The sequence below is a fragment of the Notamacropus eugenii genome, chromosome 4 (assembly GCF_028372415.1).
Source record: "Notamacropus eugenii isolate mMacEug1 chromosome 4, mMacEug1.pri_v2, whole genome shotgun sequence".
In the NCBI taxonomy this organism is placed as follows: Eukaryota; Metazoa; Chordata; class Mammalia; order Diprotodontia; family Macropodidae; genus Notamacropus; species Notamacropus eugenii.
In genome coordinates this window covers 341,398,064-341,420,090 of record NC_092875.1, presented here as the reverse complement: position 1 = coordinate 341,420,090, position 22,027 = coordinate 341,398,064, and the positions used below count along the sequence as shown (strand labels likewise).

General features: G+C 38.3%; 1 protein-coding gene and 1 pseudogene across 3 annotated transcripts in view; both read left to right on the top strand.

The window, feature by feature from the left end:
• ELP2 (elongator acetyltransferase complex subunit 2) overlaps nt 1-9,800 on the top strand; it is a 48,224-nt gene extending 38,424 nt beyond the window's left edge. For 2 of the 3 annotated variants that reach the window (XM_072605271.1, XM_072605273.1), the window contains 6 exons: nt 1,954-2,026; nt 3,172-3,364; nt 5,267-5,388; nt 7,849-7,991; nt 8,760-8,873; nt 9,451-9,800. In XM_072605271.1, coding sequence (XP_072461372.1) covers nt 1,954-2,026; nt 3,172-3,364; nt 5,267-5,388; nt 7,849-7,991; nt 8,760-8,873; nt 9,451-9,607 — 802 coding nt within the window. In that variant the 3' untranslated portion in view covers nt 9,608-9,800. Of the gene's footprint in view, nt 1-1,953; nt 2,027-3,171; nt 3,365-5,266; nt 5,389-6,267; nt 6,447-7,848; nt 7,992-8,759; nt 8,874-9,450 lie in introns of those variants that run through there. The other variant, XM_072605272.1, reaches the window with a different exon arrangement.
• A 9,988-nt stretch (nt 9,801-19,788) lies between these two features.
• LOC140501521 (14-3-3 protein zeta pseudogene) lies at nt 19,789-21,413 on the top strand (annotated as a pseudogene).
• Nucleotides 21,414-22,027: the final 614 nt, after the last annotated feature.

The following is a 22,027-nucleotide window of genomic DNA, read 5'->3' as shown; positions in this document are numbered from 1 at the left end:
GCCTTGTGATTTCAGTGGCATAGAGAAACTCCCCTAGCAATGCTAGTCAGAACCATCTCTGCACCTTCTAATCTTAGAGAGTTGCTTACACTGTTGAGAAGTTAAGTTACTTGCCCAAAGTCATACACCCAGGTCTTTCTGGTTCAAGGTCAGCTCTCAGTCCCCTATATGATATTGTCTCTATACTGAAAAAATATTGGAATTAAAAACATGGCTCTTTATTTGAGGGAGAAGCTGGAAGTCTTCAAAAGTATCACGCAGTTTCCCAAATGCAGCCTTCTTTGCATTTTCACTTTTCAGTTTGGGGCCCATTTTACTGATTGATTATTATCAAACATCTGTCCAAAATAAAAGAACTAATAGATGAACTCTCTAGGCTGAGTGTTCAGTTGCACATATATTGGACAACAGAAGTTCTCCATCCACTTGATCCCAGTTTCTTTAATATCTGTAACCTTTTCTCCATTCATCCGGTCACTGTCTTGGATCAAGCAAGTCCTCAGCATCTTTTGTCTGTACTATTGCAGTAGCTTCTTTATTTGTCTCCTCGCTTCCAAGCTATCCCCACCCCAGTCCATCCTCCACAAAGCTGCCAAACTTTTTTTTTAAAATAAATTTTTTATTTTAGACTTCTGCACCAAATATAATAAGCATTGCTCCATACAGTGAAACTGCTGATCTCTGTTACATAAAGCTTGCTTTTCCTTTTAAGGATATAATAAATTTGACATATAGCTTTCAAACTGCCGAGCTTGTCCATGTTACCTTCTGGTCTTCCTTCTGTTTTCTTTTGGACATTTTTGATAGTTCAGTCTTTTCCTTCTTTTCTCTTTTTATTCCCAAGTTGATATTCCTAAAGCATAGATTTAAGCATGTCACCCCCTTACTCAGGAAGCTTCAGGAGATCGTTATCACTTCTAGAATCAAACTCCTCTGACTGGCATTTAAAGCCTTTTACAATTTGACTCGAACCTAATTTTCTATTCCATCCATTCTCTTTTCCATTCCTTCTCCCCCACCCTGTATTTCAGACAAGCTGGCTTACTAGCTTTTCCCTAAAATGACATTCCATTGTTCAGCCCCTCTTTGTACAGGCTGTCTGTCCCTGCTCATGAAATGCACTCCCTCCTTCCTTCTACCACTTGGGAGTCCTAGCTCCCTTCAAAGTACAGCTCAGGTGCTGCCACCTAGGGGTGACCTTTCCACTCAGAAAAATACATTCAAATCAATGCAGTTCCATTCAACAGTCCTTTCTTGAGTGCCTAGCACGAATTGCCTTGGATCAAACTGAATTTTTTTCTGAGTATATAGATATGCACCAAACCCACTAGTAAGGAATAAAAATACAAGGTTAACTACACATATTAATTTGGTTTGAGTTTTTTTTGTCTTGAAAAAGGTTTAAAGCATCAGTTTTTTTCTAATAATATTTTTTGTCCCAATTGCATGTAAAAACAACTTTTTAAAAATTTTGAGTTTCAAATTTTCTACCTCCCTTCCTCTTCTTACCCTCACTGAGACAGTAAGTAATGTGATATAGGTTATACACACATACACACACACACACACACTCATATATATGTGTATATATATATATATATATATATATATATATATATATATATATATATGCAATCATATAAAACATATTTCCATATTAGTCAGTACACATGTTAATTTGGAAAAGCATGTACATGACTTTAAGGGAAGGTCAGTGAAAAGATGTTTTGCTATTTGCTACAAGGGAATTTTCTTGAACATCTCCATTATGGTATGGGAGCTAAACAAATCCTTCTCTGAAAGCTTTTGTAAATTCTAATTAGACATGCAATATCATTCCTGTCTTTCTGCTCAGATTTAAAATACTGTGTAAGAGCTGTATACCTGAGAAAGGCTTCTATGTCCTTTTTTCCTTTAAGTGAAATATATGATATACTTACTTTTTTCTTTTAGGTATGGACATGGTTATGAAATTTTTTGTGTTGCCTGTAACAATTCAAATACCGTGATTGCCTCAGCATGTAAGGTATGAGATATTTCTTATTATTATTTAGTATCATATTTGAGATCACATTTGGTCTTGGATGTCACTGGTCCTGGGCAGAACTTATGGGAGTTATTATTTTTAAACACTCAACTTATGAATCATCAATTCATGCAATTGATGTTGTTGCGGACCCCTGTTGCTCATTGTACCTTTGCCTTCGGTCTTCCACAATGCCTTGCTCTGCTGGTGCTGCTCTGGAAGAAAAAATCGCTCCTGTTGTGCCCTGGAGAAGTTGGTGTTTCTGAAAGCTGTTATACCTTACCACATCCTCCCCTCCCCTTTCTGAACTTCTCTCACCCCGCCCCAGCACCAGCTTCCAAGACCCTGTGTTCTGTCTTGTCCTAGAGCCCTTTTTGTGAGCTGGGCTAGTGGGAAAGGGGATCCAGTAGGAATTCCTACTTTGGGGCTTGGGATTTGTACTTGGGACTTGGAATGCAGTTTCCTTTAGAAATCTTGTTAGACATTACTATTTTAGATATGTTTTTGCATGACTAGACATGTATAATCTGTATCAAACTGTTGCTTCTTAAATGGGGTAGAGAAGGAAGGAAGGGAGAGAATTTGTAACTCAGAGTTTTAAAAATGAATGTTAAAAATTGTTTTTATATGTAACTGGGGGAAAATTTTTTTAAAATAAATATTAAAAAAAACACACACAAAAAGAAATCTTGTTATAAATGATGATTAGATCATTTGTACCATTAAGCCATATTATATTATGTTAAATAGACCTTTGAGGACTAACATGAAAACTTAACTACCTAGTAGGCTGTTTCCCTACCTCCCATACTCCCCAGGGGAAAATATTTTTAGTTCCCAATGACTGACTTCAAATGAATTTTTAGAATTCTTCCCATTTATAACTTGTTAACTTCTTGAATGTCTTTTAGGGATTGATGGTTGGGGAGGGAGGAGTGTGACCTGAAGTGCATCTAATAGTGTGGTTGTACCTCTGAATGAATGAAACAGGGACTGTGCAGCTGAGCTGGACATCTGAACCAGCTGCAGCTCTTTTCACATGTACATTTGCCATTTTGCTTTCAGTTACTTTCTAGCTGTGGTAGTTTTTCCTGTTTCTTTTTTTTGTTGTTGTTTGTTTGGTTTTTTTTACTACTGTCCTGCAGGCAACCAAGAAGGAACATGCTGCTGTCATTCTCTGGAGTACTGCCTCCTGGAAGCAGTTGCAAAGTTTATTTTTCCACAACCTCACTGTGACCCAATTGGCCTTTTCTCCAGATGATAAATTCCTACTCGCTGTTTCCAGAGATAGAAACTGGTCACTGTGGAAAAGACAGGAGGAAAACTCACAACAGCCAGGTAAAATACAGTGGTAAACCATCCCTCTGGCTTCGTGTTTCACTTGTTTCCAGCATTGGTTGGAAAAGGGGAAGTTTAGATAATTTTGAAGTGATTGAATTTGGAGTACCACAATTCCATGATCATCATCAGCAACCTTGGAGATAAAGGGAGAGAGTGAGGCTGATAACGGTGACAGGTATGTTAAGGGAGGAAGGGTATGTCATGTTCTGCAGCAAAACTGAGTTGTGGCTTTTATGGCTGGGACATTTTATAGACACTGAAGACATTTTTAAAAAATCAATTTTGCTTCAAAACATGATAAGTAATATATATTGTGACCTTTAGATCTTATGTGGCAGAGACGTTGAGCTGGAAATACAACCAAGAATATTTAAATTTTTTCCAAGAGCATAGTAGTACTTTCAATAGTGCTTGCAAAGCTCATTTGCCAAATTTATGGTAGCTGTATCTGCACATCAAGAGGCAGTAAAGAGCTAAAAATTATGTTCTTTTTGTCATTTTAGATCTCTAATCTATAAGCTCTGAGATTTCTTCCTAGCCATAGAGAGGTATAAAGGAAGCTGCTTGCTCAGTGGATAGCATGCTGGGCCTGGATTCTTAAAGACCTGAGTTCATATTGACCTCAGATACTGACTAGCTGTGTGACCCTGAGCAAGTCAGTTAACTTCTGCTTGCCTCAGTTTCCTTAGCTGTATAATGGCACCTACCTTGAAAGGTCATGAGAATCGAATGAGATATTTGTAAAAAAACACTTAACACAGTGGTTGGCATATGGTAGGTGTTCTATAAATGCTTACTCCCTCCTTCCCTCCCCCATTCCAGGAATGTGTCCTAAGACTGGGTGAATTCCTTAACTTTTTTTATCCTAGTTTCACAGTTGAGTGTGGTACCAGAGTACACTTGTCCAAGTACCTAGGATCCTAAAAGACTTAGATATTTGTTTCTTTGATATTTACAAGTGAGCTTAAGATGGGACTTTATTAGGGGACCAGGGACCTTGTTAAGTCCCAGGTTATACAGGTACCAAAGCTTCAGTCTGCATTATAACAGTTCAACTTAGAGAGCTTTCAGCCCTTCCTCATCCCCTCTGATCTCTTGGCTGTCTTCTGCCTGCAGCCTCAGCTAGGCCTGAGGAAATATTCTTTAAATTCCAAGAGGTTGTTTTCTTTTGAATGCCTTTTAACCCTGGGATGAAACCAAGAAAACAAGATTCCTGGTACCAAGTCTTTCAGTTTTCCTTCTTGAGAATGATTTGGTATATTTATTTACCAGTAATTCTGGAGTATTTTTGTCTGACTCAGTCCTGTTATGTGCAATTTTCCCTGAATCTGGTAGAGATTATTGGGTGTACACATTTTAATCCATTTGGTCTCTGGCCCTTAAGGACTTGGTTTCTCAGGAGACTATTTCACTTCCATCTTCCAAAATTCTCCTTGTAAAATGTATACAGCAGGCATAAGTAGATTAAGTTTGATATTTGGGCTACATAGTTCTTGTCTGAAGAGCAAGAGTTATTTCTACTGGAAAGGAAAAGAAAATGATTTTGCGATAATGTGCCTTTAATCTTATTGTCCATGGCATCACTGCCCCTAAATTGAACCCCGAGCTAGCTGTCTCAAATATACCCACTGATCACAAGAGTACTTGGTTAGCAGAAATCCATCCCCACTATTGGAAAAACAACAAAAAAGTATGTGTCCTACTGATTTCAGGTCAGTAGCTCTATTTACATAATACAAAACAGTTTAGCAATGTAGTTTCACAAAAACATGTACTATACAGAATGAGTTGCTAAGCATCATCTTTAAAATATGGCTTTATAAAGGGTAAAAAAAAAATAGCCATCTCTCATTGAGGAGATGATTTTTTAACTGTGGATACATACTTTTTTTTTTCCAGAACCAGCTTTTAGTCTCTGTGCATTCACAGACAAAAACACAACTGTACATAGCAGAATCATTTGGTGTTGTGATTGGAGCCCTGACAGCAGATATTTCTTCACAGGGAGTCGTGACAAAAAGGTGATTTTTTTTTTTTAAATATGTTAAATCTTTTAAGACTTTATTTAAAGAGCTTGAGCTGCTGTCATGAAAACTTTTTAACAAGGAGCATTTAGATTAAGCGATAAACTAAAGGATAGAAAGTACCAGGGGAGGGGGCTGAGGAAGTTAAAGGAAGAAGCAGGAAGAAGGAGAAAGACATTATTTCTCGTTAAAAATGATGACAGAATCATAGAATTTTGAAGATAGAAAAGACCTCAGCAAACATAGAGTCTGCAGTAAACCCTGAGCTACCGGTTGCCTGCCTGACCAGCAGCATCCCCTGACCAGTGGGTTTCTAGCCTCTGCTCCAGAGATTTCCAGGGAGGAGAAAATTCCTCATTTGCCTTTTCAGCTCATAGGATAGTTCTGATTGTAGGAACATTTTCCTGACAAGCCTCCACTGGCCTCTTTTTAACTTCCACCAAATGCTCTTATTTCTGCCAGACAGAACTGAATTACTCTTGTCACAACAGCGATTATCATTGGCCCTCCTGAGTCCTCTTTCCTGCAGAGTAAACGTGCCTAGCTCCTTTTATTAACTTCTCTCTGACATGGACTCAGGCCCTTCACCATCCTGGTTCCCCTGCAGCCCACCGGTGTCTTTATTAAACTGTGATGCCCCAAGCAGTGCCTTCTTGACACTATCTAAGATATCATTGACTTATGGGGAGACCTGTCATATCATCCTGCTGAGTCATAGTGAACTTAGAGTTCACTGAAACCTTTAGATCATTTTCAGAGAGCCTGTTGTCTAACTCTGTTCCCTTCCACACCCCTCCATCTTGTGCATGGGAAGTTGATTTTTTTAATACCAGTTATAAATTTTTACATTTATCTTTCTTGAATTTCATCCTCTAGATTCATCCTAGTGTTCCAATCTGTCAGGATCTTTTTGGATCCTATCACCCATGTGTCATACATCCTTTTCAAGTTCCATGAGCAACCAATCAATCAACGAATAATCAGTGAAGTGCCTTGTATATGTCAGGCACTGTGCTAAATGCTGTGCTAAACAGAGATAAAACTGAAATAATCTCTGCCCTCAAGTAGCTGACATTCTACTATAGAAAAATAGCACAAACATATAAAAGGATAGAAAGTGGACCTGTGATTTCATTGTTACAGAGAAATAGCAGATGAGGAAACTCCCTCTCCCAATGCAGGTCAGTACCTTCTTTGCAAATTGAATAGTGCTCTAGGCAGTTTTCTTTATTTAACTGAGAGGATAAGGGACTTACTGATCCCCGTTACATAGTCTATATATGTCTGGGGCAGGACTGAAACTCATGTCTTCCTGGTTTCAGGGCCAGCTTTCTGCCCACTGCACTAGACTGCCTCCATGTACATGGAAAGGCATTAACAAAAGTTGGGAGAAGGGTGGAATTAGTAGTTAGGATTAGGAAGGGCTTCACCAAGAAAGAAGGTGGCAAATGAGTCTGGAAGAAAGTATAAAATTCTAAGACATGGAGGACAAGGCACATGATCTGTCCAGGCCTCGTCTTCCTTATCTGTACACTAAAGAGGCTGAACTAAAATGACCTCTTACTCTAAATTAACAACTGTTTGAAAACACAGAAGAAATCACTCTTGGGTATTGCTCTAGATTTCCATCACCAAGAGAGATGGACATTTGGGAAAGGAGACCTTCCCCTAATATTTATGATTTTTCCTGAAGAGATAGGTAAAGAACCTGCCATTGTATCTGAGAATGAAGGCTGGATTATAATCAGATAGCTTGCTTCCATTATCTCTGTGTTCTTTAACACAGTGCCCCATGGATGATTGCTTGGTTGATGCTATTTAATATGTTTATCAGTGACTCAGATAAAGGCTACTTGGCATGCTCATCAGATCTCCTCTCCATTTGGGAATCCCAGCCCAATTCCCCTTTAATTTCTTCTTTAACTACTACTTAAATGGAATCAGGATTAGAAGATGGGTCCATGTACATTTCCAAGAAAACAGGTTCTTTGGTTAGATCACCCTGTCTTACAAAATCTCACCAGATCAAAAGACTTTTCCAGAGCTTAGAACAGTGAGGCCCACTCATTTTTAATAGTGCTTGGTTACTACACCTTTATGAAGTAAACTGAGGAGAAGTAGAGTAAGTAGGGTTTTGCCTCCTTTAGTTTTCTGTGTGTAACTATGTAACTTAATCATGTTGGGTGTAATACTTTAACATGTACATATGCAAATTCAAGTGTGAAAGAAATGTCAAATATGAATTTTAAAAAATCCTTTGTGTCCCTGTACCATACCTTGGAACACCTGAGAATGGGCTTATTTATGGAATATCTATTCCAGAAGAAACCTGCAGGGAGCATCCCAGGGGAAAAGAAATGTTTTCCTGATAGACTTGTCTGTGACCTCAGATGTCAAGGATATTTTTGTTCCACCATACACAGCTTTGTAATTTGTTCCTCTGTGTGTCTGGCTTAGGTTGTAGTCTGGGGTGAGTGCAACTCTGCTGGTGCTACAGAAGACAGCCGCATCTGTAATATTGGGCCCTGCTCTTCAGTCTTGGATGCAGGCGATGCAGTCACCGCCATCAGCGTCAGCCCGGTGCTTACCCTTGCCAGAAGGTATGGCTGCTTTCTTAGATTTCACGTTAACGATGAGAATACCTTAATTCTCACTTGTTCATTGTAAGGCCAAACTCTGAAATGGCCAGCAGTATTGTTTGCCTTCCTAGCATTTGTTCCTCTTCTAACTTCCTTTGTGAGGACTCCTGGCATTTCGGAGTTGTCCTTAAGCTAGTTAAAATTAATCAAACTAGATAAATAAGAGGCAGCTAGGCGGCACCATAGTGCACAGAGCACCAGCCTGGAGTCAGGAAGATTCCTCTTCCTGAGTTCAAATGTGACCTCAGACACTTACTACCTGTGTGACCCTGGGCAAGTCACTTCACTCTACTTGCCTCAGTTTCCTCATCTGTAAAATAAGCTGGAGAAGGAAATGGCACACCACTCTAGTATCTCTGCCATGAAAACTCCAAATGGGGTTGTGAAGAGTTGGACATGACTGAAACAACACAACAGCAAAGATAAAAAAGGGACCAAGATGTAGATTTGTAGTCTCTCTGTGTGACAGAACGTTTAACGGAAAACCGAGTATTGTGGCAAACATTAGACTCACTCATCAAAGGCTTTCCCAGCAGAGAATCAGATATAGGCATGTTTTCCTTAAGAAGTGGTTGGTTCCTTTGGATCCTGATAGCAAATGCTTATAAATTGGTTATACAGTCCTGCTGTTGTTGAGGTTTGATGCTCAATTAACACCTTAAGTTTAGGAAGTGACATTGGTGATAATAGAAGTAATTTTAATACTTTTTGCTGTCTTTTTTTTTAAAGATATGTTGTTGCATTAGGATTAGAGTGTGGAAAGATCTGCTTGTATACATGGGAAAGGACTCTCCAGCAACCAGCATCTTCAGATTGGACCAGATGCATAGAAACAAATCCTAGGTATTTCTGTGTCCCACTCCCTACAGACAATACTTGTTTTATTTGAGTTGAACAAAAGTTAGTGTATTTTGTGCAATAAGCTAAATCCAGTTTTTATACACATGCAGAGACCCAGGTGCAGAAAAATGAAACTCTTTCTTCCTTCAAAAGCATAATAATATATTCCAGTCCCAAAATGTTTTCTTTCTCCCATCACTCAGACTGTTGATAGCAGTCTGATAAAAGTAGGATCTATTCTAGACATTTACAGTCTAGGAGAAATAGAGACAGAAAAAGGGAGAATGGGAGATATTGGGAACTTCTTGCTTGGCGCAAAAGACAGGGTAGGTAACTAGGGAGGAGAATTCACTTTTTCACTGCTACTTTTATTACTTGGACCTTCCTTTCTGTTTTTACCTCCTTGGAGTATGGGTCTAGCAAGTAGGATCTTTGGATTAAAAAGTGTGTGCATTTTAGGCATAGATTTTTTGGGGGGCATTAATTAAGTGGTGAAATTAAGGTCAAATCTTAATTTGTTTTGCAGTTATAGTTTGCAAAGATACATTTTTGTCTTACGACTTTTCTGTCTTTATTACAGGCAAACTCATACACTCACTGTCAAAAAACTGTGCTGGAGGAATTGTACTGGAAGAGCTGGACATGATGACCCTGAGAGCAGTGAGTGGTTACAGCTGGCAAGCTGTGGAGAGGATAATTGTGTCAAAATATTCAATGTTAACAGATACACACTTTAAGTAAAGTAGAAAATTTGCATTAAAATGTAAAAACCTCACTCACCTGCTTGAGTTTCACATTTTGAAAATTTTTATATTATTTTAAAAAGGTAATTGTGTTTTTGTAATATCTAAAAACAGCTTTGACAATACTGTCAGTATTGTCTAAATATTTATTTGTAAATAAATAAATAAATTTTCTTTACCTTCATAATTTCATTTGAATTTCGTTTTTTTAATTCTGCTTAACACTTTATTTATGGGCCAATTATCCTAGTGTCTTCACCCATGTGATTTCTTCCCATCTGCTTTGGCATAGTGGATATGATGGGATTATGGGATTCGTGCTGGACCCCTAAAAAGAAAAGACTTTATCTTTTGGACACAACCCAGCCCCTGAACTTTCCCATACGTCTCAGCAGCCCAGATCCCTGGCATTGGCCTGCTGCCTCTTGCCCATCCCAGTCTACCCAATAATCTTTTTGATTGTGGCTCTCTGACCACTTAACTCCTTTGTTTGGCTGCACCTGGATCACCCCAGGCTATTTACCACTCCTTAATCCCATTCAGATCTTCTCATAGTCTTTTCTTGCATGTAAGTACCAATTTTACCCCCATTAAATTGGGCAGATTCTTAGAATCTGGCAGCTTTTATTTGGCAATACAATAGCAGATTTTCTAGGAATCTTGCCCACCTAGCTGATGTTATAAGAAAACCTCCTTACTCTGACTGAAAGAAAGCTTGAGTGGTCAAATTCTTTCCAGTCACATCCCCTGTACCCTTGGATTTTAGGATTCTCAGCATCCCAAACTGAAGTCAGGAAGGCTTTAATTCAACTCTATGCTCAGACATATGCTGTTTTTTTGACCTTGGGAAAGTCACTTAACCTCTCTCTGCCACAGTTTCTTCAACTATAAAATGGGAATAATAATAGTACTGTCGACTTGGAAGTTTGATTAAAAAAGGCAAACAGGCCAAATGCATATTGTTTATTCCCTTAAAACTAGAGGTTACATGGCCATGGAGCCAGAAGTAAACCTCTGACTGACTGTTACAGGAATGACCAGGCTTAAATCTGTTTTAGGACAATCCAAGGATGTCTGTCTGTGTCCCTCAGATTTATGGTCTCTATGTGTTTATCTATTCCATGAGGAAGGAATTTTCTTAATTGAATAGGTTGTAAATACAATAAGAGAGTTGACAAAGTTTCAATTGAAATTATGACCCAGGATATTTTTTTTCTTTACCATTAACATGCCATAACATAGTATATGTCCACAAAATATTAAGATATGGAGAAAGTCCCATTATTCAAGATAGCGTCTTGGGTTAAGGGTCTCATAAAGTATATTTAGTCAGCCCCATCTGGCCTTGTTGCCATAAGAAGAGGTATTCTCTGAGTTTACTTCAGAGAACAAAGAGACTGTTAGGTCTAGGTTCTCCTTCTGACTGATTAATTCAAATTCTGGCCCTTATTAAAGTCCAAAAGGATATTAAATGTTACCAGTATTTACCTCCCAGGGTTGTTGTGAGAATCAATGGAGATAAAAGTGCTTAAGTACCTAGCGCACTTAGTCAAACACTTTTCCCATTCCCCTTCCCTTCCTTTTATATTGTATGTACCTAAATCTTTATATATCTCTTCTGTTAGAATTTGAGTTCCGGGAGGGTAGGTACTGCTTTTAACCTAAGTGCTTTTTGATTGGTCACTACTTGAGAATTTTTATTTACTGCTCCCAATTTTGTGTCTTAAGCTGTGGAGACTATTTCCACGTGCCTTTTTGGCATTTTAAGACTTAAGACATTTTAAGTCTTAGCAATTCTTAGATTTCTTTTCTTCTAATTGCTAAGTGTTCTCCAATCTTTCAGTTATTCCTCATATAATATGGTTTTAGATGCCTTAAGCATGTTAACCTTAGATTTTCTCCAGTTTTCCAGTGTCCCTCCTAAAATGTGTCGTTTAGAGTTAAATATTCACAAAACATTCTGTAAGACAGATAAACACAGCACACAGGAGAGCTGCTAGCACAGCTTCACTCTTGATTTGGTCAGACAGGAAAGACACTAAGAAGGGGTTAATAATCTCACTTTATTCTAGACTAGTTTTCTCAGGAGGATTGCTGATAATGGGAGCACAACTTCTACAGCATTCCCTAATCACCCTTCTGGCAGGGTCCAGCAAAAGGGGGGAGCAACTACCTCTACCTTTAGATGGGGTCAACTGAGACAGGTACAACTTTTGCATCCCCCTTAATCCCCTTGTTAGGGACGAACTTGACACATAAAGGGGTATTGAGGAAAATGTATTAAATAGGGTTCAGAAGAGGAAGGGCCTTCTACATTCATTTCCTTGAATGAACAAGTAGTTTCCAGTAAGGCTACAGGAAGACTACAATATGTTCAGAATAATGGAAGTTTCTTATAGTGTTTTGAATTTTGGACTCAGTGCCCTACTGTCCTCTGGCCATGTGACTTCATGTTCTCCCCTCTGACAGGCTTTCCTTCAAATAGCTCATCAAGCCTGTGCACAAATTTCTGACCTTTACCTGACCATGCTAGGTCACAATTCTGATTACCCAAAGCTGTGGAAACAGAACTTCCTTGTTTTCTACAAACTCCCCCCTTTTTCTCTTTATTTTTTTTTAATTATTATTTTTTAATGTTTAACAATCACTGCCATACAATTGAGATTTTATCTCCCCCACACCTACCCCCTACTACCCCCCTCCCTCCCCACGACTGCGTACAATTCTGTATAGGTTCTACACATACTTTCCTATTGAGTATATTTTCACTATAGTCATGCTATGTAGTCAGACTAAAATAAATGAAAGAAATCATATAACAAATCAAAACATGATACACAAACACATACACATACACAAACATGATCGGCTACATTTTGTGAATGACTTCCATATTTCTTTCTCTGAGTGTGGAAGGCATTTTGCCTTGAGAACCACCTTTGGGATTTTTTTTTTTTATAAGAAGTTTTTGCGTTATTACAGAATTCCAAGTCTACCAGAAAAAACTCTTGCACACTGTGGTCGTTGCTGTGCACAAAGTTCTCCTGGTTCTGCTCCTTTCACTCAGCATCAGGTCATATAAGTCCTTCCAGGCCTCTCTGAAGTCTTCTTGTTCATCATTTCTTATGGCACAATAGTACTCCATTACATTCATATACCATAATTTATTCAGCCATTCCCCAATTGATGGACATCCCCTTGACTTCCAGTTTTTGGCAACTACATAGAGTGCTGCTATAAATATTTTTGTACATGTGGGACCCTTTCCCATTTTTATGATCTCTTGGGGATATAGTCCTAGTAGCGACATTGCTGGGTCAAAGGGTATGCACATTTTTGTAGCCCTTTGGGCATAGTTCCAAATTGCTCTCCAGAATGGTTGGATGCGCTCGCAGCTCCACCAACAATGAATTAGTGTTCCAACTCTCCCACATCCTCTCCAGCATTTATCATTTTCTTGTTCTGTCATGTTTGCCAATCTTATAGGTGTGATGTGGTACCTCAGAGGTGTTTTGATTTGCATCTCTCTAATCAATAGTGATTTAGAGCATTTTTTCATATGATTATAGATATCTTTAATTTCTTCCTCTGAAAATTGCCTGTTCATATCCTTTGACCATTTATCAATTGGGGAATGACTTGTATGATTATACATATGAGTCAGTTCTCTATATATTCTAGAAATGAGGCCTTTATCCCCGAGCTTAGCTGTAAAAATTCTTTCCCAATTTACTACATCCCTCCGGGTTTTGGTTGCATTGGTTTGGTTGTGCAAAAACTTCTCAGTTTAATGTAATCAAAGTTATCCATTTTGCATTTTATAATGCTTTCTATCTCTCCTTTAGTAAAGAATTCTTCCCTTCTCCATAGATCTGATAAATACACTATTCCTTGCTTCTCCAGTTTATTCATGGTATCAATCTTTATACCTAAATCATGTACCCATTTGTACTTTATTCTTGTGTACGGTGTCAGGTATGGGTCTATGCCTAATTTCCACCACACTGTTATCCAGTTTTCCCAGCAATTTTTGTCAAACAATGAGTTCTTATCCCAGAAGCTGGGGTCCTTGGGTTTATCAAACAGAAGGTTGCTATATTCCTTGCCTACTGCATCCTGAGTGCCAAGTCTATTCCACTTGTCTACCTCTCTGTTTCTTAGCCAATACCAAGTGGTTTTGATAATTGCTGCTTTATAGTACAGTTTGAGGTCTGGTAGCGCTAGGCCACCTTCCCAAGCATTTCTTTTCATTAGTCCCTTTGATATTCTGGACCTTTTGTTTTTCCAAATGAATTTTGATATTATTTTATCCAGCTCTAGAAAATAATTGTCTGATAGTTTAATTGGTATGGCACTAAATAAGTATATTAATTTAGGTAGAATTGTCATTTTTATTATATTAGCACAGTCTACCCATGAGCAACTAATGTTTTTCCACTTACTTAAATCTGACTTTATTTGTGCAAAAAGTGTCTTGTAATTGTGTTCATATAATCCCTGGGTTTGTTTTGGCAGGTAGACTCCTAAGTATTTTATACTGTCTACCCTAGCTTTAAATGGGATTTCTCTTTCTATCTCTTGCTGTTGGACTTTGTTGCTAATATATAGGAACGCAGAAGATTTGTGTGGGTTTATTTTGTAACCTGCAACTTTGCCAAAGTTGTTTATTAATTCAAGTAATTTTTTATTTGAATCTCTGGGATTCTCTAGGTAAATCATCATATCATCTGCAAAGAGTGATAACTTAGTTTCTCCTTTGGCTATTCTTATTCCTTGAATATCTTTATCTTGTCTAATTGCTACAGCTAACATTTCTAGTACCATATTGAATAATAGTGGTGATAATGGACAACCTTGTTTCACCCCTGATCTTATTGGGAATGCATCTAGCTTATCCCCATTGCATATAATGCTTGCTGAAGGTTTTAAATAGATACTGCTTATTATTTTATGGAAAGTTCCCTTTATTCCTACGTTCTCCAGTGTTTTTAGTAGGAATGGGTGTTGTATTTTGTCAAAAGCTTTTTCTGCATCTATTGAGATAATCATGTGGTTTTTGTTAGCTTTGTTGTTGATGTGATCGATAATGCTAATAGTTTTCCTAATATTGAACCAGCCCTGTAGTCCTGGTATGAATCCTACCTGATCATAATGTATTAATCTCGTGATAAGATGCTGTATTTGTTTTGCTAAAATCTTATTTAAAATTTTTGCATCTATATTCATTAGGGAAATTGGTCTATAATTTTCTTCCTCTGTTTTGTCTCTTCCTGGTTTGGGTATCAAAACCATATTTGTATCATAGAAAGAATTTGGGAGGACTCCTTCTTCCCCAATTTTCAAAAATAGTCTATATAGTATTGGAATTAACTGTTCTTTAAATGTTTGATAGAATTCACTTGTGAATCCATCTGGCCCTGGAGATTTTTTCCTAGGGAGTTCATTGATGGCTTGTTCAATTTCTTTTTCTGAGATGGGGTTGTTTAAGTATTCAACTTCCTCTTCTGTTAATCTGGGCAATTTGTATTTTTTAAAATATTCATCCATCTCATTTAGATTATCAAATTTGTGGGCATAAAGTTGGGCAAAGTAGTTTCTAATTATTGTTTTAATTTCCTCCTCATTGGAGGTGAGTTCACCCCTTTCATTTTTAATATTAGTAATTTGAGTTTCTTCTTTCTTTTTTTTAATCAGATTGACCAAAGGTTTATCAATTTTATTAGTTTTTTCATAAAACGAACTATTGGTTTTATTTATTAATTCAATAGTTTTCTTAATTTCAATTTTATTAATCTCTCCTTTGGTTTTCAGTATTTCTAATTTTGTATTTACTTGGGGATTTTCAGTTTGGTCTTTTTCTAGCTTTTTCAACTGCAAGCCTAAGTCATTGATCTCCTCTTTCTCTATTTTATTTATGTAAGCATTCAAAGATATAAAACTTTCCCTAATAACTGCTTTTGCAGTATCCCATAAGTTTTGGTATGTTGTCTCACTATTGTCATTCTCTTGAATGAAATTGTTGATTGTTTCTATGATTTCTTCTTTAACCCAACCCTTCTTTAGAATTAGATTATTTAGTTTCCAATTGATTTTTGGTTTCTCTTTCCATGGCCTTTTATTACATGTAATTTTTAATGCATTATGATCTGAAAAGGATGCATTGATTATCTCTACCTTTCTGCACTGGATTGTGAGATTTTTATGTCCTAGTACATGGTCAATTTTTGTAAATGTTCCATGTACCGCTGAGAAAAAGGTATATTCCTTTCTATTCCCATTTAATTTTCTCCAAAGATCTATCATATCTACCTTATCCAGAGTTTTATTTACCTCCTTAACCTCTTTCTTGTTTATTTTGAGGTTAGATTTATCGAGTTCAGAGAGGGGGAGGTTGAGGTCCCCCACTAGTATAGTTTTGCTATCAATTTCTTCCTTCAACTCCCCCAACCTCTCCTCTAAGAATTTGGATGCTATACCACTTGGAGCATACATGTTTAGTAATGATATTGCTTCATTGTCTATGGTGCCTTTTAGCAGGATATAGTTTCCATCCTTATCCCTTTTGATTAGATCTATTTCTGCTTTTGCTTTGTCTGAGATTAGGATTGCTACTCCTGCCTTTCTTACATGAGCTGAAGCACAATATATTCTGCTCCATCCTTTGACCTTTATCCTATGTGTATCCCCCCGTTTCAAATGTGTTTCTTGTAAGCAGCATATTGTTGGATTATGGCTTTTAATCCATTCTGCTATCCGTCTCCGTTTTATGGGAGAGTTCATTCCATTCACGTCCACAGTTATGATTACAATCTGTGTATTTCCCTCCAACCTCTTTCCCACCATTTGTGCTTTTAGCTCTCCCGTCTCCCTACCCCTCCTCAATAGTATTCACTTTTCTCCCCCTCCTCCTGCAGCTTTCCCCTCCTTCTTTTAGCCCCCCTCCCTTTTACTCCCCTTTACTCTTATTGCTTCTTTCCTCCCTTTTAGCTACCCTCCCCTTTCTTCCCCCTTCCCCTCCTACTACCTATAGAGCTAGTTAGGATTATCTACTTAAGATTATTGTTCCCTCCTTTAAACAAATCAGATGAGAGTACCTCTCAAACAATGCTCATCTCCCTCCCCTCCTTCCCTCTACTATAGTTTTGTACTTCTTCCTGTGATACAATTTGCCATTTTCTGCTTCCCCCTTTTCACACCTCCTATTACAATCCCTTCTCATACTTAAATCATATTTTTGACATGACATCATTTACTTTATACCCGTTCCCTCTACATATATCCCTTTTATCATAATAGCTGCACAGTTCTCAAGATTAACAGGTATCATCTTCCCTTATAGGGAGGTAAACAGTTTGCCCTAATTGAGTAGCAAGTTTTTGTTTTTGTTTTTTCCCCCCTGTTTACCTTTTTATGATTCTCTGGAGACCTGCATTTGAAGATCAAATTGTCTATTGAGTTCTGGTGTTTTGGTCAGGAAGCTGTGGAAATCCCTTATTTCGTTGAATGACTTTCTCCTTGCCTGAAATGTTATGCTGAACTTTGCTGGGTAGTTGATCCTTGGTTGAAGTCCCAACTCCTTTGCCTTACGGAATATTGGGTTCCAATTCTTTCGATCTTTTAATGTAGAAGCTGCAAGGTCCTGTGTGATCCTGACTGTATGTCCTTGATATTTGAATTGTTTCTTTCTGGCTGCTTGTAGTATTTTCTCCTTCACTTGATAGCTCTGGCATTTGGCAACGATATTTCTTGGGGTTTTGAGTTTGGGATCCCTTTCGGGAGGGGAACGGTGGATTCTTTCGATGACTATTTTGCCCTCTGGGTCTAGTACTTCTGGGCAGTTTTCCTTGATGATTTCCTGGAAGATATTGTCCAGACTCTTTTCTTCATCATGGGTTTCTGGCAGGCCAATAATTCTTAGATTTTCTCTCCTGGATCTCTTTTCCAGGTCAGTTGTTTTTCCAATTAAATATTTTACATTTTCTTCTATCTTTTCATTCTTTAGATTTTGTTTGACTGATTCTTGTTGCCTCATTGAGTCATTAGTTTCTACTTGCCCAATTCTAATCTTCATCGTATTGTTTTCTTCAGTTAACTTTTGCATCTCCTTTTCCATCTGACCAATTTTTCCCTTTAAGGAGCTATTTTCTCCATTTAATTTTTGTACTTCTTTTTCCATTCGACCAATTTTTCCAGTTAGGTTTTGTGTTTCCTTTTCCATTTGATCAATTTTCCTAATTAGGTTTTGGGTTTCCTTTTCCGTTTGATTAACTCTTCCTTTTAGGGAATTATTTTCTCCAGTTAATTTTTGAACTTCCTTTTCCATTTGTTCAGTTTTCCTTTTCAGAGTGATGTTCTCATCAGTGAATTCTTTTTTTATAATTTTAAAATCATTGGCCAGTTTTTCTTTTATTTCCTTCTTCAGCTGTTCCAGGTAATCTAGTTGAGCTTGCGAGAAATTCATAGTCCCTTCTGAGGTTTCAGATGGAAGTACAGTCTCAGCTCTGACCTCTTTGGTGTTTGTGTTTTGGTCCTTATCCCCATAGAAAGATTCTATGGTTTTTTCACTTTTCATCTGCTTTTTCCGATTCATGATGTTGGCTGAGTGTTGTAGCTTCTGGTTCTTTCAGTCAGAAGGTACAGATCTTTGTGTTGAGCTGATGTGTGTCGAGGCTAAAAGCAGGTTTTTGTTTTTTGTTTCCCAGATCAACCCTGGGGTTAGCTTGTTAGGTGTGTGGGAGGGGTGGTCTGGTCTCAGGAGATCTCCTCAGCTGACCTGAGGCAAAGGCAAGGTCAGGGGATGGTGATCCCAGCTTCCCTATTGTCTTCCCTTTTCCCCTGGAGGGCTGGGGCATGCCTAGAAGCTAATGCGTGTTCCCGCCCCTCCTGGGGCTTGTCTCCCGGCTCTGAGGCTTGCCTGGGTCTCAGTGCGAATTTTCTCTGCCCTGGGTCGTCTGTCCTTCCAGATCGCCTCCGCCACAGTGGGAAGAATCCCCCTTTGCTATTTTTCTAGCCTGTGGTGTTATGAGACTATTTGCCCCCTTCTGCTGTTCCCAGTGATCCAGGATTTATCTGGGGAAATATTTTATGGTTCTTTCATGGTCATCAGCGGGGAGGAGAGAGCATTTACTGATCACTCCGCCATCCTGGCTCCTGGAAGTTCAAGTGACTTACCGAAGTTTAGTCTTCAGGCTGAAGGTTTCAAGGGCTGCTGCGCTGATATCTGGCGCTCAGCGGCTCTCACTGGCTCGGTTTGGCTTGTCTCCTGCTCCGCTGGTTTCGCCCGCCACTCTCGGGCTTCTCAGGTCCCTTCCACCCTGCTGCGCTGACCGCGCTGTGCTGTGTGCTGGGGGCTTACTCCCGCGGAACAGATCCTTCCCATGGACCTTCCAGTCTAACCTGGGCTCCGAATCTGTCAAAGTCTGTCACCCACTGGATTCCACACCTCCAAAGTTTGGTCAGATTCTCCTTTCAGAGATATCCAGAGGAGTTTGTCCAGGAGCTTAGGTGAGTCGTTGCTTTCACTCCGCCATCTTGGCTCCACCCCCCTTTCTCCCCCTTTTTCTCTTTATTAATATTTCTGTTTCCACATCTAAATCCAATCAATACCTCCTCACTTTCTTTCCCCTATGAATTCTTCCCTTCATCTGTCTCCCCTTTATATGAATATAGGAAGGAAGCAAAGTTGACAAACACATTGACAAATTACAAGGGGGCAGCCCCCTTTCATAAATACAGATGAAGACACTCAGAAGAAAAAGGCAAATCAATGAATTATCCTTTTAGAAGTTCCATCTCATACAGCAGTCTGGGAAGGAACATCATCTGATGTAGTTTTCTGGTCTGCATGCTCTTTCAAGCTGTCTTCGGCACAGCATCTCAGCTTCTTCTTCCCTTTATCTTCTTGTAGAAATCCAGATGTCCACTCTCCTACAAAATTGACCTTAATACAATTTTAGATTACTATTCCTAAGCTTTATACTCTTATCTTTATACTTTATACTCTTACCAAATCAAAATTAGAAATTTGACCAATTGGCATGTTTAAGAAATTCATGTTAGGGCCACTGCTGCTGCCCAGAGACTGCTGAACCCCGCGTCCGTCCATCTGCCACCACTCACTCTGGGCACAGAACATTTAGTCGTGAATAAAAATGAGCTGGTGCAGAACAGCTGAGAGGTATGATGACATGGCAGCCTGCATGAAGTCTGTAACTGAGCAAGGAGCTGAATTATCCAATGAGGAGAGGAATCTTCTCTCTGTTGCTTACAAAAATGTCATAGGGGCCTGATGGTCATCTTGAAAGGTTGTTTCAAGTATTGAGCAAAAGACGGAAGGTGCTGAGAAAAAGCAGCAGATGGTCTGAGAATACAGAGAGAAAATTGAGACCAAACTAAGAGATATCTGCAATGATATACTGTCTCTGTTGGAAAAGTTCTTGATTCAATGCTTCACAAGCAGAAAGCAAACTTTTCTATTTGAAAATGAAAGGAGACTACTACCGTTATTTGGCTAAGGTTGCTGCTGGTGATGACAAGAAAGGAATAGTGGAACAAGCATATCAAGAAGCATTTGAAATCAGCAAAAAGGAGATGTAACCAATGCATCCTGTAAGATTGGGTCTGGCATTGAACTTCTCTGTGTTCTATTAGGAGATCCTGAACTCTCCAGAGAAAGTCTGCTCCTTTGCAAAGACAGCTTTTAATGAAGCCATTGCTGAACTTGATACATTAAGTGAAGAATCATATGAAGACAGCACACTAATAATACAGTTACGGAGAGACAACTTGACATTGTGGACATCAGACACCCAAGGAGATGAAGCTGAAGCAGGAGGAGGGGAGAACTAACCAGTCTTCCAACTGTTGTCTGCCTCATTCTAAAATTGACACAGTAGACCATTTGTCATCCATGCTGTCCCACAAATAGTTCTTGTTTACGATTTATGGCAGGTTTATGTTACTTCTATTTGGATTTCTATATTTCCCATGTGATTTTTATGTTTAGTATTAGGGGAGTAGAGCCAGTTAACATTTGGGGAGTTATCTGTTTTCATCTGAGGTGACCAATATGAGGATATGGAATTTTTGTACACGTTTTACATGTTTGACGTATACATTGTGATTTCATAAGGCTAGTGTTAAAACAGTTTCCTTGTCTAAACAAAGAAAACTGCCTACATATTGGTTTGTCATGGTGGGGGGATAAAGGGATAATTGGTTCCAGCCACAGGTGTAGAAATTGATGTCCCACTGATATTACATGTCATTCCATGTGTATCTGTGGAATACACAATCTCAATGTGTACACCTTTATGATTGTTGTTGCAAAAGTGTTCCTTAAGACAAAGTTTTAACCCAGTCAATTTTACTCTGGAGGAGGGCAGAAACGGTTCACATTCCGTTATTTGTAGTTACCTGCTATTTGCTTTCATTATTTTTGCTACACACATTTTATTTGTATTTAAATGGTTTAGGCAACCTAAGAACAAGTAAAAATGCAATAAAAATGAATTGCTTGATATTCATAAAGTCACTGTATATCACTGTATATCACAGCAGTAAAACAAAAAACCCATGTATTTAACTTTTTTTAGGTTTTTTGCTTTTGTGATTTTTTTGATACTTGCCTAATATGCATGTGCTGTAAAAATAGTTAACAGAGAAATAACTTGAGATGATGGCTAGCTTTGTTTGATGTCTTATTTTCATGAACAATCCAAGCGTAATTGTTAAGAAAATGTGCATTAAGTTGATGTAAGTGGAATAAAAGTTTTATGAATGGAAAAAAAAAATTCATGTTAGAACCCAGCTTTTACATTTTACATTAATTCATTATTTCTCCCATCAGGAGGATGAGATTTCACTAAGGAATTAATAACAGGCTCTAGTACATACATAAGTATAATAAATAATCATTTTTACACAGTACATATAACGTTATAAAACAATTTCAACTTCTGGTCATGTGATGCTTCTTTTAAAGCATCTACAATATAAACCACGAACCATTCTTCTATTAACATTATCCAGCTGAGACAAAAATACTATTAACTATGTATGTTAACCTCATAGGCCCTCAATGTAACTGTTCCCATGCTACCACTAAGAATTAAAGGACCCTAACGTAGCGTTGTTAGTCTAAAATCCTAAGCCTAGTAGCTTAATTTTAGACTTAACCTCAGATGTTCCCATACCAACAATCTATTGTTTAATAGATCTGGTATTATGCTTACAAAACTTTTGGTTATAGGAAATTGCCACTAACAGTAGGGACATTTCAGGGAAACAACATCTCCCTAACTTCATGTCAATTCCAGGCGGGATTAGATTGTCAGCTGGCATTCAGCCAGGCTTAAAGTCTGCCAGGTGTCAGTGGGGAAATTGAGTCAGGAGAATCCTACCTCAGGTCAGGCT